The sequence below is a fragment of the Apium graveolens genome, chromosome 3, assembly GCF_009905375.1.
Source record: "Apium graveolens cultivar Ventura chromosome 3, ASM990537v1, whole genome shotgun sequence".
Lineage (NCBI taxonomy): Eukaryota > Viridiplantae > Streptophyta > Magnoliopsida > Apiales > Apiaceae > Apium > Apium graveolens.
The window spans coordinates 134,862,962-134,878,438 of record NC_133649.1 but is presented as its reverse complement, the minus strand read 5'-3'; the positions used below and the strand labels follow the sequence as shown (position 1 = coordinate 134,878,438).

At 34.4% G+C, this 15,477-nt stretch overlaps 1 protein-coding gene across 1 annotated transcript; it reads right to left on the bottom strand.

Moving 5' to 3' along the window:
- Positions 1-1,244: 1,244 nt before the first annotated feature.
- Positions 1,245-13,751, bottom strand: LOC141712777 (phospholipase D zeta 1-like). The gene is made up of 20 exons (XM_074515847.1): positions 13,319-13,751; positions 11,978-12,079; positions 11,704-11,819; positions 11,485-11,626; positions 10,500-10,667; positions 9,743-9,916; positions 7,204-7,446; positions 7,005-7,121; positions 6,425-6,564; positions 6,174-6,323; positions 5,716-5,872; positions 5,226-5,648; positions 4,802-4,912; positions 4,014-4,160; positions 3,735-3,932; positions 3,354-3,455; positions 2,959-3,090; positions 2,748-2,813; positions 2,135-2,196; positions 1,245-2,040 (listed from the first exon to the last, which is right to left on the bottom strand). Exons 1-20 carry the CDS (start codon positions 13,511-13,513, stop codon positions 1,791-1,793), a joined length of 3,195 nt encoding a protein of 1,064 aa, XP_074371948.1. The 5' UTR covers positions 13,514-13,751; the 3' UTR covers positions 1,245-1,790.
- Between the last annotated feature and the right edge of the window lie 1,726 nt (positions 13,752-15,477).

The following is a 15,477-nucleotide window of genomic DNA, read 5'->3' as shown; positions in this document are numbered from 1 at the left end:
AAAAGCATGCATATGAAATTAGCCAAGCTACTGCGAGGTGTCCTGTCAAAAAAAGAAGCTACTGCTAGTTGCATCTAAGCCTCAGTGCCTCACCATAATTTCAGTGTACATAAAGTCTGAAATGTAGTGGTTTTGGGTGAAGCTCCTGCTCTGGAAACCATCTCAATTCTGCCGCTGAATGCACTGCTGCTGTTTTTTGTAATTTGCGTGAAGATGAAGCAGCGGTAAAGGAATGCAAGAAGCTAATGAAAATAAGCCAATGAGATCCAATGGTTTTGGTGAGTAACTAGTAAAGCACCAGGTGAACTGTTAGCTAGTGTGTATCTCTTACGATAATAGAGTATGGTTTGGATCAACAAAAGGTATGCATAAAAGTATTTCCCCCTAGGAAGAATCCTCGACTTCCGTCGGTTTTCAGGGTTTGGAAGAGTGTGGATTTTCAAGAACCAAGGGTTTTTTTTGATATGTTAGTAAATATTTTATGATAATCATCAGCGTCTGAAAGGTTATCTTCATTAATTATGGATTTCTATGCCTCAAAAGTGACTCATCGTAGAGTGATAACCATGAGGTCCGGTTCATTGTGCTGGCAACTGAGGGGGTTATGCATAATCCTGTCCGAAAAGGTCAATTTTTTACACAAAGCATGTGTTGCTATCAGTAACAGTTAGGGGCAGAGATAAATACGTACTTTGAAGGAAGTCAGACTGATGATATATGATATTTGCTGTTGTTTATAAATAAAAGTTGCTAATAGCTATAGTAGCTAGCGCACACTTATACACAGTGAGAAACAATAATGCTGCTAACTACAGGCACGCACGTACAGATAGACCCTATGAAACAAGAACAATATAACTCTAATCATGTTAAACTACGTTACATTTGGTTGCAATTGTGTCATCAAGTGGCTGTTCGACGAGGCAGAGCAGTGAATGATATTTCAGCTACATGTCTTTCTTTCATAGTCAAACATTAAAGTGAAATTATATTTTTATTATTTACATCTGTTTTTTTTTTTTTTTTAACCAGAGTTCCAATTTTTTCTCATTTTTCCTTGGAACAAAACTCTAGTATCACAGACAGTGCATAAAAGACTCGTGCCTTGCAACTTCATTGCACTTTTGCATTAAGTTGGTTTAAGATATGGTTAGTTCATGTAAATGAGTAATGACACTTGAGTTGTCAAATGAACATATCATAATGAATGAGAAGCCAGATTGGTAATACAAAAGATTGTGCAAAACAATGGATATTATTGAGTTATGAACAATCAAACGTTTCCACTAAAATGATAATGCTAATATGTTACAAATAGTGGTGGCCTCAATGGCAATATGAATGTGGATTCTTAACCTTTGCCTACCGCTGTACACTTATTCCTCAGATACAGTTTTGCCACTTTAGCTGACTGCGAATCTGCAATCTTATATTCCCCGCTAATATGTAGCGAGTCCCGTTGATAAAACCTATGACCTAATGACTATATGTAAGGATATCAAATGATAAAGCAGAAGGCTGTGCTACTTAGTGTCCACTACATTAAGGCTCAAACACCTGAAATACAGCCTCTTTCTGAAATTTAAGGGTAAGGGTGCATACATGAGGACCTTCCTCAGACTGTTGTGTGAATACTGTGGACTAGGTACAACCTTTAACAAATGATAAGTCATATACACTCTTCAAATTTACTCAAACCTAACTCCAAGACTCTTTTTTTTTTCTTTTCTTTTAGTAGAGGTGGTATCTACATAATGGTGTAAAGAACTTCAACATACTGTCATATATATTTAGTAAAAGACCTGAGGGAAAGCATAAAACTCGCTTTCAAGGAACACGGGCCTCAAATCTTCCTGGCACATGAACTCTAAGGGGAAAGATACAAGAAATCCTTTAGTCAACTTCAGTTTTTCCATTGTATCAATGACCTTGGTTTCTTCGTTTTCTGTGATTTCCAGTCTCTCAGGGGCTACCCCAAGATCAATTGTCGTTAGGCCAAGTTTCTCTTTCCAATGACTCACATTTTGTCGCAGTGCAGATCTACAATTCATAAATGTGATTTAAAAAAATATTGGGGATTTAAGGATAATAAAAAGTACAAGAGTACATGAGGGTTGTCATAGCACAACGGTACCTGGAATGTATACTGTCGTTTGGAATGCAAGAGAAAACATCATGGTAGATCTTTGTATTTTGCTGCCAGATGCAAAGTACTTCATTAGATAAGATAAGAGACTAAATATGAGAAAATGAAATAAACTGTGGTAGGCAAAAATTACTCCTTAAAAAGGATTAGAACAGAAAAGTATCAGATAAACATAGTACTGCAAACAAGCCAGACAACAGAGACTATATGCAAGACAAATGCTGAACTCTAAAGACCAAGGTGACAATGTTGAGAAATTCAGGTGTTTACTCAAACTGTGGCAACAGTACATTAATTCATTGGTACTAATTCAAATGGAGGGAAGAAAAATTTCTATCTGACAAAACATGATTATATAAATCATAATACTTTACATGTGAGCAAGAGTGTGTGCGTGCATGTCTTTGGCTATTGGTCATGATCACTAGAAAAGGCCGCTGTAGCTCTTGACAAGTAAACAGAAAGCGTAAAAACTAGCAATTGGACTATCAATGGAAGTTCCATTTACATGGCATCTAATTTCTGCACTGTTCTTCTAAAATATTTTACATAAATTAAAAAAAAGACGAATTAATAGTCAAAAGTCCAATATGATTCTCACCTTTGCAATCGCTGACCACAAATCTTTGTATGTAGTGTCAACCACAGGGTCTCGGATTAGATTAACCTGAGATTTGTATAGGATAATGTATCATTGTAGAAGAAAAACTCATAAGTGTAAGATTCAATTTAGATGATGTCAATAAACTGTTATATCGATAAGAAATGATTTGAACTTTCAAAGATGATACTAAAAGTTCAGTGTTACTGACCTCACTAGGATTGAGACCAAGGTGTTCCAACCACAGGGAAATTCGAAGGCTATAAGCAAACTTTCCCGCCCTCCAAGGCTTTCCGTTCATAGATGATTCTACCCAATCTTCATCTTCGATGAGGACTCCAATCTAAAGCAACAACTTCAATGTCAAATTAACGTTTCTTCTTTCCATTTTTTTTTAAGAATGATCAACAATTATGTACAGAAAAGAGATTAGTATTAAGTAATTAATACTTCAGAGGTACAAAAGAAAAATTAAAATCATCCAAGTACTGCACAACCAAATTACTCCACCTAAGTTTCATCGACAGGAACAACAATGGAAATCGACAACATTTTTGGAGCATAACGAAGTAATATTATGATTAAAGAAATATACCAAAGCTTTACCTCGGAGTCTCTTGATCCAAGTAAACTTCTATCATTTATATTAGATGAACCGATCAATGCAGCTCGGTCATCTATGATCATCAATTTACTATGTACATACACCTGCATGATTTCGACAACAAAAATTAACTTAGTATTTACAAAATCCATTTATATTCAGTTTACATGCAAAAACTTTTGATTTTGCATTCAATTCATTCCAAAGAAGGCAAGAATATTACTGAAAATTTTGGAATCTTTTAAGAGTGAGAGTAATATGATGCTGTTGACACATAAGCATAATGGAATCCAAACCCCAAAACCCTTATACTTCTGAACGTTAACATATGCACATATTTACGCATTTATGTATATTATATGCGCATTCATGAGTTAGACTACCTGACTTGTGACCACAGAGCCACTATCACAAAGTTTGCCATGCGTTCTGAGACCATAGAAAGATATGTAATCATCTGTTTTAGAGCCCAGTAATGCATTAAGCTTGTACAATATTGAATCTTTCCCTCTGGAAATGGTTCGATACTGCCAGTGCGTTAGAGCTCTTACAGTTGCCGCACCACCATCATCCAGACCCCCCTGTTTGTACAAATATCATTTTAATAAAAGAAAAGGAATAATTAAAATCAAAAGCTGTTTTATTGAAACAAGAAACAACACCTGGAAGCCGGGAAGGAGTGGCATCACAATGATAACTCTGAAAGCCTTTTCTTCTTTGTCTGCTTTGATAATACGCCTGTATATGGCTTCCAAGACACGATTCTGAATGATCTCATCGCCCGAAAGGCCTGATATGAAAAACTGATTCTGCAAGTAAAAAGATAAGTCACTTCTTAACTTGAGATACATAACTTTTTCATTCAGTTAAAGAAAAAGTCAGATGTAGAGTAGTAATTTAACATATTCCAACTAATACATTGACAGATAAAGATTATTCTACGTCTACCTGTCCTTCAAATAAATTTATGCCAACTTAATTCATCTATGTGAGTCACATTTTAGTTCTAGATCAAGGGCTCCTGATACTGCTTACTTTCTTAATGAAACCTGTCGATTTATGTTACTGACGACCTCCGTAGTTGTCAGAAAGTGTCAATTTTTCTAATGCCGTTGTCAGAAAGTGTCTGTTTTTATTATGCCAGGAATGGCCAAGTAAGGCTGTCAGGTTCTTTGCAATTAGCGAAAACGGGAAGAAAGCTAGGAAAGAGTTTTTCATGTATAAAGTTTGGATCCTAATACTGCCAATAATTGCAATACATCTCCACTAGAACGGTACGGATACTAGATTTATATATGAGAAGCAATATCCATGGAATCATTTCACTAATCATATTCTTAATTCTATAGGACCTCTGTCTTCCAAAGAAAACATCAACCTCACTCAAAGGCGAACATGAAGAAAACTTTTGATCATAAAGTAATTAACTCCATGTGGCTAGCTATGTTACCTCAATGTAGACAAAGTGTTCTGCTTGCTCAATAAGAGAACAATAAGCTCTATGGATGCTGTCTTCAGTTTGGCTTGTTCCAGCTGACCACTGACTGACACTTCTAACTACCTATACATAAAATGTAACATGAACTATGAAAGGAAGTGTAAAAGCCATTGGTAGGCAGTATATTTCACAAAGGAGACATCTAGGCACATCTTGTTATTCATATAAAGTCTTCAATTGCAACTTTTAACCATTCTGAAAACATTTGTTCGTAAAAAAAAAACCATTCTGAAAACATTTTGTACCTCTCAAACAATACATTCTACTGTTAACTCAGTTTGTGTCAAAACTGGGCACCAATATTATATAATATGTTTACACTTTGTTCCTAAATAACATACATTATTACACTACCAACCACGATATAAAAGCTAACCTGACAATGACATTTGGTCTTGGGACCCACTTGTGCAGCGTCATTGGCTGAAGCAACCTGATAGCTTAGCTCTTGAACATTTAACCAGTCATCTGAAATAGGAAATTCCCCATCTTCCATAATCATATTACATGTCTGATCTTTTGAATCAATCTCAATGTAATCAATGCCAGTACATTGGAAGCCATTCAGGTTGCTATGTATACTTTCGCTCTCTACTTGATTAGCTTCCTGTGGTAAGAGCAACGGAATACTTTCAGAGGGGAAAGAAAAGGATTCATCCGTGCTGATATCTTTATGCTTGACTTCATTCCCTTGACTTTCAATATCTATATTTCTGCTTTGTCCCATGTAATGAGGGAGAACCATATGTTGCTGTGGCATAAGTAGTGGTATTGCTTGTTCATTTGAAGCTTTGTTATTCTGCATCAATAAAAGAAATTATATATTAAAATTACACCTATACAATCTAGAGGAGTTTAAATTCCACCTTTGCATGGTTCCATCGCTGAACAAAGTGCCTAGCAACATCTCGACATGGTGGTCCCCAAAGAGCACAATGGACATCATGCCATGGCATACGGTGATATTTCTCACGGTCCAATTCATCTTTCATGACATCTTCCCAACTATTTGGTTCAGATTCCCTAAACAAACAAGAACAACTAATATATAAATATCCAAAGTTGTAAACATTGACTGGCCGTCACATATTTAATTTGATCAGTTATCAATGCAGCAAGTGAAAACACATTCTTCAATCACATGTTCTGTGATTCCAAAGCAGGAATGATTAACTCCAGATCTTTAATAAACAAAATTCTAGTATGAAATTTCTCATCTTACAGAATTGAGGGGATTAATTAGTAATTGAAAATATTCGAAACCATGTACTGCTATAATATCAAGTTTATTGAGAAAGAAAATGATGAGAAAATCGGAACATACCTTGGGTTGTAATAGTCTTTCCCGGGCCAAGTATGAACAGGGCAGTCACCCACTTTATGTTCAAAAGTATCATATCGACCAAAGCACAAATCAAGTCCTCCGATAAAGCAAATCTTATTGTCAACAATGACTATTTTATCATGGTGCGACCTAAACATACTCAGAAATAAAAAATTATAGCAGGGATATAAATGTTGATCGACATGATATTTAGGTAAATACTATAATTATGTTATTCTGTATCTGCATACCATAAATAAATTCCAGTTGCTAAATGATCAGGATAACGCAACACTTTAATGTTCTCGTGAATACGAAGAAGTTTTCTCATACTGTATGAACTATTGATCTTTAGTGCAAGAGGAACCTCTTTGTACAGAAGAATATAAATCTGCATAACATTAAATTTAGTATAACAAAGTTCAGGGTTAATTTAAATGTAAAACATTTTTGACAAAGATATTGCATTAATAACACATGTAAGGAATGTAACAGAAAAAAAATTAAGTCAAACATGTTTGGAAAGTAGTAAGATTGCAAATTTAAAAGCTGCATGATATGTGAAGCATATGCATATGTAGTTAGATTGGAGCAAAATAACATCAAGATTTAAAAAATTTGACAGCAGAAAACGATTTGTTCTGGACTGTATATATATACATGTGTTAAATAATTTGAAGTTTAATAAGTAAATATTTCAGCAGAGGTAGACAGGTTAAAAACAAGATTCCAGAAAATTCACTTAGATGAGTATGTGATATTCTTTATATATTTGTATATATAAAAATATTTGTTAAATGATCAACTAAATGCATTGTTCACCATTATCACCTTGACCCCTAGCTTAGCTTTCGCTTCAAGTAGAGCATCAAGTCGAGAGGAGGCATGAGAGTGAAATGGTCGCCTCAAATAAAGCTCAGGGCAAACCCACCATCCAGTAATGTAGATCTGCATGCAAAACCCAGTTTGTCTTTGGATACTTCAAACATTAACATACTATTTTTATATATAGAAGTTTCAGAATTCGAACCTCCGAGTTCGCATTCTCTATTGCTGATGCAATTGCTTCAAAAGCAGTCTGTCCATCAATAAACCATTGAGCTTGACTACCATCATCAGTCAAGCCTCTCGACGGAGCAAATGAACCAAACCGATGAGGATGACACCAACCTTCAGGAAGTTTAAAACCGACATTATTAATTGCAGATACCCAGTCTTTGATTTTAGCATGACTTCCAGCTCTTAACTTCATACTCCGGTTTCCACTAGAAACCTTATAATATTTTTCAGATAATGAAAAAAAAGAAATGAATAAGAGAAGTAATAAACAAATTCTGAAACAGAATGCACATAAGAATTTCTTATAATAGATATATTTATTTGAAACGACTATAATCTCTTTATAGGGCTACGGTTCTATGTGATAGATTACAATCATCCTTTTTTTATGAAAGCTATTTTAATTTGAAAAGATTATAATCCCCTTAAAGGACTATGATCGTATGTGATACTGTAGAACCTATAGGTTTCCATAACCTTTCACTCCAAAATACGCTTAATACATCAATTACCTCTACTCACTCACCTGAATTTCTTATTCTTCCCAAAATCCCTGACAAAAAGGAGCTTAACGCTTATACCCCAATACCCAGCCTCTTACAAATTGCACTAATACTGGTTACCCAATTAAAGCCCTTCCTACCAATTCTGTAGAAATTTCACCAAAATGTGGATACTACATCTACAACGGGTTAAATGGCTATTTCGTCACTCAAGTGAAGCGCAACTTGCAAGTAGGTACTTAAACTCAAAAAACTTGCAATTGGGTACCTAAACCTCTATTTAATATTAATTGGGTACTTGAACTATAAAATAACTTTAGCTGCTGTTAAGTTGCTTTGACTTTTAACGGAATCCGTTAAACCTAACAAATCAGTCACATCAAATAGAATAAGTACCTACTTGTGAGCTCCACTTCGGTGACCAAATAGCCATTTCACAATCTTTTCCCATAAATACTCAAACATTCCATCTCTATTCATTAAACAACTCCATCCATTAAACGAATCAATCCATCAAACGAGGATACCATCCCAAACAATTCTCAACCAAAAAAGAAATGAACAAAGAAGAGTCGGTCAGGTATATTCTAGGGTTCATATACCCAATTCCAGTTTAGGGCCTTTTAAATGTAACTTCCAACAAGCATCAAGAATACCACATTGGCATTCAACTCCCGTTTGAAGATATTATAGATATAACCTACAGGATTATGAATCTGACGAACTCATACTCTTGGTTTCTCTCTTTACCCTCTAATTAGATATATCTTTATATATATTGTATATATAGTGTATGTATGTTCAATATTCTTAATCATAATTTATCCCCAATTTGTGTGTACATAGAGTGTTATTGGGTCGGGTTGTATCAAATATGAGGGGTTATGACAAATGAACAGATCATTTTGACGTTTTTTAACATGTCATCGAGCCACATCAGCATTCCGTTAGTCTCGTTAGATATATTAACGGCGGTGGTATAAATGCAAGTTTATATTAGTTCAGTTAGTTGACCGCATGTTTTTTGAGTTTAAACACCTATTTGCAAGTTGAACCCCACTTCAGTGACCAAATACCATTTAACCCCATCTGCAACCATGGATCCAACATTTCCTATTCGGAGCAAAAATACGCTGATCATAGATTTAAATGTTACCAAAACTCTGTTTCCTCTGCTGGAAAAGATCAGGCTGTTGATGAAAACATAACAATTGTTGATCTTGATGTAATTGCTAATGCTATTTAAAATACCTTAGTAATATTGTACTGTCTTTGTCCTTTAACGAAGCACTGCATCAAGGAAGAATGATATTTCTAGTAATCAGGGCACTACTACCATCAACTGCTCCAGTGATCTGAGGAGGATGGCAGTAACCAAGACCCTTTTATTAACTTCCAGGATCTTACGAAGATAATCCTGGAGTAAGGAGAAGTAGCCTCACATGATAAGAGATATTTAGCTGGAAATCGTCCCAACTTCTGAACTAACTCCAGGACTCACTAGGTATACATTCAGGAGGGACCAGCAAATTGTGTTGGCTCTAGCAGCACCCAACAAATTGAGAATGGGACTTCTACATCACAGATTGCAGGACCTAGTAAGAAGGTAGGAATTCGACCCATTAGGGTGAAGACTCGTCCAACAAGAAAGGCGTTCTGAGGGACTATCCATCAAAATCTCTGAACCGAATAATTAATCCTGTGTTTGTTAAACTGTTTGTTTGTTTTGGAACTTAATTGGAATCTGAATTTGATTGGTATTGTTGTTACTCATGATCTTAGAACTATGATCTCATGACCAAGTGGCTTTTACTTGGCTTGAACTTGGGATATGCCCTTTTTATTTATAATATCTACTGCTAATTAACAAATACAAAACTAACACACATTTTCATTTACATAAATACACAGTGGAGAAATAAGCTAAATTTAATAAATTATCCTTTATCTTATTTATTTTTATACAACATAATATACAGCAAATCAGGGTTGGCTGGACAAACTAACCTGGAATGCATAGCGCAGTGGGTTGCGTTCCTTTACTCTTTCAGCCAAATATTCTTGACCCTTTCCGTTTCCAGTTGAAGTTGGTAGCATGTCAAAAATTATAATGTCTAGAAGTTTGGGATTGTTAGGATCTTCCAGCAATGCGAAGAATCCGGGTTTCAGGACAGCCCATACCTATTTGCAACGAAACCTTGGTAACTTTTTTCAGTGTATAAAAGGTAAAAAATTAACATAAGTGGAACGTACATGTATCTTAATGATGTTCTAGATGGCATATCACTTCCATAAGGTGAAGTATACTGCAAAATACTAATTACTAATTACTTTGAGGCTCCTTGCAGTAAAAAGTTGAGTAATATCGATATAACATATCGACATCTATTCCACTCCCCCCATTCTCCCGGATCTTAAAGTTATAATTCCACTGCACTCAACAAAAGTAGCATGTATGGCCACAACAGTTTCACTACCTTATAAGTTGACTGGTATATACGTACTTACTAGGTTTGCTTGGATTTTTTTTTTTTAATGAGTGCCTGAGTAGGACAAAAGCTAAAAGGCAAACTACATTCATTTCCTCACAGAAGACGCAACAACAGGGTTTGCTTTTTTTTTTTTCGAGAAACAGTATGATGAGTCATCAACCGAAAATTATTAATTTTATTAGTTAAACGGATGAAGAAATAAACAAATTATATAGCATAGAGTGACAGAACCTCATGTACACAAACTTTGATTTAGTTCCTGAAATCCTAACCTTTTGCCATTTGTTGTTAAAACAAGACCAACAGCATAAGCAACCATTTGTTTCAGCATTAGTTCTTGAAATCTTGGGAAGATGCTTAACCATGACATAATCTTCTTTTAACTTTGGGCCATACTCCTGTAAAAATGATAGCTTTGAAACCTCCAAAAACTTGCAGACCTATCAAGTATCATATTTACAATTAGATGAAAACATGAATTCAAAAAGAAAGAATGGAATATGTGTGAAGAAGCTGCGGTAAAGTACATTCTTTAGCAAAAAAGATAAGGTCTGTCACTTTATATGTATACTGTGTAATTTTGATGCATATCCAAGAGTTCAATTTAAATGCTGAGGATATTAATGAAATTATTAGTACCAAAACACTGCTGTCAAGTCTGGAAAGCACAATCAGCATATTTGTACTGCATATCATGATCGGTCCTCAAAATTTAGATAGTACTTTTACATTGTCTACTTGTAGCTAAAGGGCTGTTAAAATGGAATAACCAAGAAAAGAAATGACATAGACATATACTCTATCCACAAAAAGCAGGTAAACTGTTCCTGCACATTAAAAGAACCTAAATACTGGAGGTCCCTGGGAAAAATACTTATTTGAAGGGACTGGTTATAATCTTTTTTTTTTTTTGCTATTTTTTTTTCTTTAAATTTTTTGTTATAATCTTTCCACTTATAAAGAAGAAAAAGTTAATCAGATTGATAATATTATTAGATAACTATGTATCATTCTTATAGAGGGTATGTCAATTCAAATTCATCAGCTTCTAACTGCACATTGTCATGGAGCGCGGAATAGTTTAGAGAAGACATAACCTTGATAATATTTACGTTTTTAACATGATCTACTAGAAAAATATCTTGACTGCAACTGCTGATTCCAAATTCGATTTAGTATGCAAAAGGTTGTTTATTTCCTATGCTGCATATTGGTTTGTCACTCTGCTTTTTGGTGTATATGTTTGTTAGGAAGTACCTCTCGGGAGTTTACGATTTCCATATTCCCCAGAAAGTGATTAAGGTACCCTTGCATTGCAACTTTAGCCTTCTCTGCAATTGTCTGCTGCCTGCCTAGTGATGGGCGGATGATCGGCAGTGCAGCCCTGGATGGAACATATCTGCATAACAAACAAATTATTTATGAACTTCAGGAGCAAAAAATGTGTAAAAGTAAAATTACTGTACTACTAATTACCTAGATTTAGCATTGTCTTCGGTGCAAACAGGAACCGCTCCATCTTCAGGTTCATCATCATCATGTACCACAGCTGTCTGCTCTGCTATTCCCATGTTTTGGAGCCATTCTTTAACCTTTCCCAAAATAAATAAACTAATCATACAGAGTAGGACCAAAATAAATTTGTACTACAACTTTCAAACTGAAAAAAAGCGAAGAAAATCCTTCATGGTTACGGGCATCTAAAATTCAATTTAAAAAATGTGAAAGTAATGGAAGACCAAAAAGTTACCTGCTCTTGTTTCTCATGGAGTTCTTCAACTATTGCTCGCTTTTTTAATGCAAAGTGTAAATATATAACTTGTGAAGCCTTTTTTGTTAAGTGCCATGTAAACTGCAAAGTAGAGTTGTATTAAAATTAAATATACTCTAGTTGTTGAAGAAGAAAATGCCCAATGTACCTACTTTACAGAGATAAAATGAAAAAGAGCAAGACCAGACTCAGAAACTTGGATGTTACACTCTCTGCGATAATGAAAGCAAAGAAATTAATAAAAAAAAACACAATCTGGAGGATAATGGATTTACTTGGTGAATCAAGTTATTAATTCTGCATGCAAAATTCTAACCTCATTAGTCATTAGGATTTCCCACTGAAAGTATATTTAAGGCAGCATTTTGTTATGATTGATCTTGGAACTTAAAATCAGAACAATTTAAATTGAATTTTAAAACTCTAGAACCATTCATAATTATTTAATTTGTTTAAGTGATTTTCCCCCTATTATTGCTAAACATATGTGAGAGAACTCAAGTAAGAGCAATCATAAATCTAATATTCAATAAAATTTTCTAATATATGTGTACTGGCATCTTTAAACTACCTATAACCATAAGCAATAAACACATTAAAGGGATTGAGAAAACCTCATAGGTAATAGAGAACTAATTGAACAGAGATGTATGCTCTTCAGATCTACTAACATGTAAGCAAACAAAATACATTGCAATCAAGTTAGTTTCATAGTTTACCGGTTTATAAATAATAGGAGTATTATATAACTGAGCATGTGGCCTCTTAATTAAGAATAATCTTCTCTAAATAGTTTGTCATTATAATGCACATCTTGGTATGACTTCACATTACTTAATGCTCCCACCATTAACAGAAGCTAGTCATCTACCACAAATAACTGCTAACAAATACTGACAACCTACCATTACACACACATTACAATGGTAACAACTGATAACAACTAGATCACGTTATGCCCAGAAAAAATGAATAAAAATATTAGGTTCTTAATTATAAGCTTTAATAAATATATTTGTATATACTTCCTTTATATTTTCTTGGTGTAGTAGTATCTCCCTCGCTCTCTTTACGATATGTCTGAGTGTTGTCAAAGTCTCAAAGACAAGGGTGCGTGAGTGTGTAGCTATATAAATAAATAAATTTATAACATCATCATCATTCATCTTAGACAAAGTAACCATACATCTTTAAAAAAACATATACATACAAAGCTATCTTTATGTGCATGAACAAAATTTAAATAAATATATAACTTGTACTACTTCAAATTTGAACTACCAAAAAATGATACTACAGAGAGAAAGTGAGTCAAAAAACCTGTTTGTATTGGAGCTGAATGGTATAGGATAAAAGAAGTGGACTAAAATCACTAGCATCTGGTTTAGACACAGATACTATTTTAGCCTTTGGCAGTTGTTCAAATATTCCAGTCTGCTCTGATGTCCAATTCATATATGAAGATGATCGTGCCACCTGTTCATATTCTCCGGCCAGAAGCTTCTCCGACGACATTTTAAAGAGCCAAGCAGCAGATTTTTACATCAAACAAGATAACAATTTGGTGACAAAAAAAATTACGTAGGAATTCTTGATTTCCGGTAGACGTTAGTACATATGAAGAAGCGTATGATATTTAAAGACTTGTGTTAGAAAAGAAAGAGACAATTGTGAGAGTGGAGTTTTTATACGTGTGTTAAAACTGTAACAGTTTGTGTTGTGGGGTTTGAGCAAGCATGAAATTTAATTGATTTTTTAAAAAAACGTGGATAAATAAATGATAAATTTATCAAAAACTATTGAATTTGTTATATTAAATTGATGATTATTTATTTATTTTTAAATATTATTTGGTAAATCATTAATTAATACATCAATCAACTATTTCCAATTTCTGAAATATGTAAAAATAGATATCAAATTTGGATTCAATAAAATGCTCCTAAAATTGGACATGTTCAATTCTAGCTCATATAATATAAGCTTTGTTTTTCTTTTTGAACAAAAATATAAGCTTTGTTTTTATTCAAAGAAAAAAGAGGGCTAGACATTGCTCTTTAATTTGATGTTTATCTGTAATTTATTATAGTGAAATGATAGAGAAAACAGAAATATTTTTATTAGCTCAAAGAATAGAAGTATATTTGTATAATGTAGGCAGATAGACAAAGAATGAATTTATAAAATGAATGTACTCCTATTATATTTTAGAACCTGCAAATCAAGTGAATTAAAAATGGTATATACAACAAAGTTTTCAAGGCATATTCGTATCCAATATGCTAGAATAACAATCGGAATATCCTTGCACTTGTGCTTTTGACAGAATATGCCTACGAAACACCATGCTCGATACCTTTGCGAAACTGTATGATGATTGGTGCGGCAATGGTTAGAACGTCCTTCGGCTTAATTTGAAAAGGGAAGGCCCATCACAAGCCCAACATTAAAGGCCCGGGCCCGTTAAAATGAAGGTTCCAACCCCAAGTACGAATGAAACTCGGTTTCCGAATAATTCTCGTAGAGGCAGTATACGAGATATGAAGTAAAAATTGAGGCGACCTTTTTTTGAATATCTTTTCATAATTTGTCCCTAAGGATTTATGAAATTGTTCGTGTTTATTTGCGGTCGTCTGAAAGTGAATTGTGGATGAAACAAATGAAACTCGGTTTCCAAATAATTATCGTAAGGGGTAGTACACGAGATATGGAGCAAAAATTGAGGTGACCCTTTTTTGGATATTGTAACACCCCCAGATCCGGGGTCGGGGATCCGGGTCGTCACGGTCTTTCTTTCCACAATATCACTTCACTTAATTAATAATAACCAACCTTATGCTGTGACCCCACACTAACATACACCACAACCCGTTATAGTCTCAGAGATGAAATTCAAATAAGTACAAGTCTTTGAATCCACAATTTAAAAGTTATTACAACCCAAAACGATTACTTGATAAATTTACAGTTAATTGCCATTATCTGCCACAAGTTATAATTATACATAATTGATTCTCAAAAGCAGATGGTCTAATCTACAATAGATCTACCTCTGCAGCTATAGCAGCTACGACATCAACGGGAAGACGCGGAACGCTTTCCACGCGCTTGCGCTGGGTCTGCTGGAGTCTGGTCATCTTTCCTAACTGTTGTTGTGTGATGAAAGAAGAAAGCAAGGGTGAGCAGCAAGCCCACCAAAATAATATGCATAATTATTTACAGTATATGAGTCTACTCATAATACTCATGAAAGTCTTGGTCAAAAGAAATGAACCAAGTTGATAACTTAATGCGATGAAGTCGTAAAATATTCAGTATATATATATATACATATATACTTTTCAAAATATTGGAAGTCCTCTTCCATGCATAATATACACAAAGTCCCAGTGTATAACTGTATATAAAAAAATATCGTTGCAAGGTGATCTCATATATCTAACCTTGTCTCAACGTTTTTCTGAAAATCTTTGTCATTC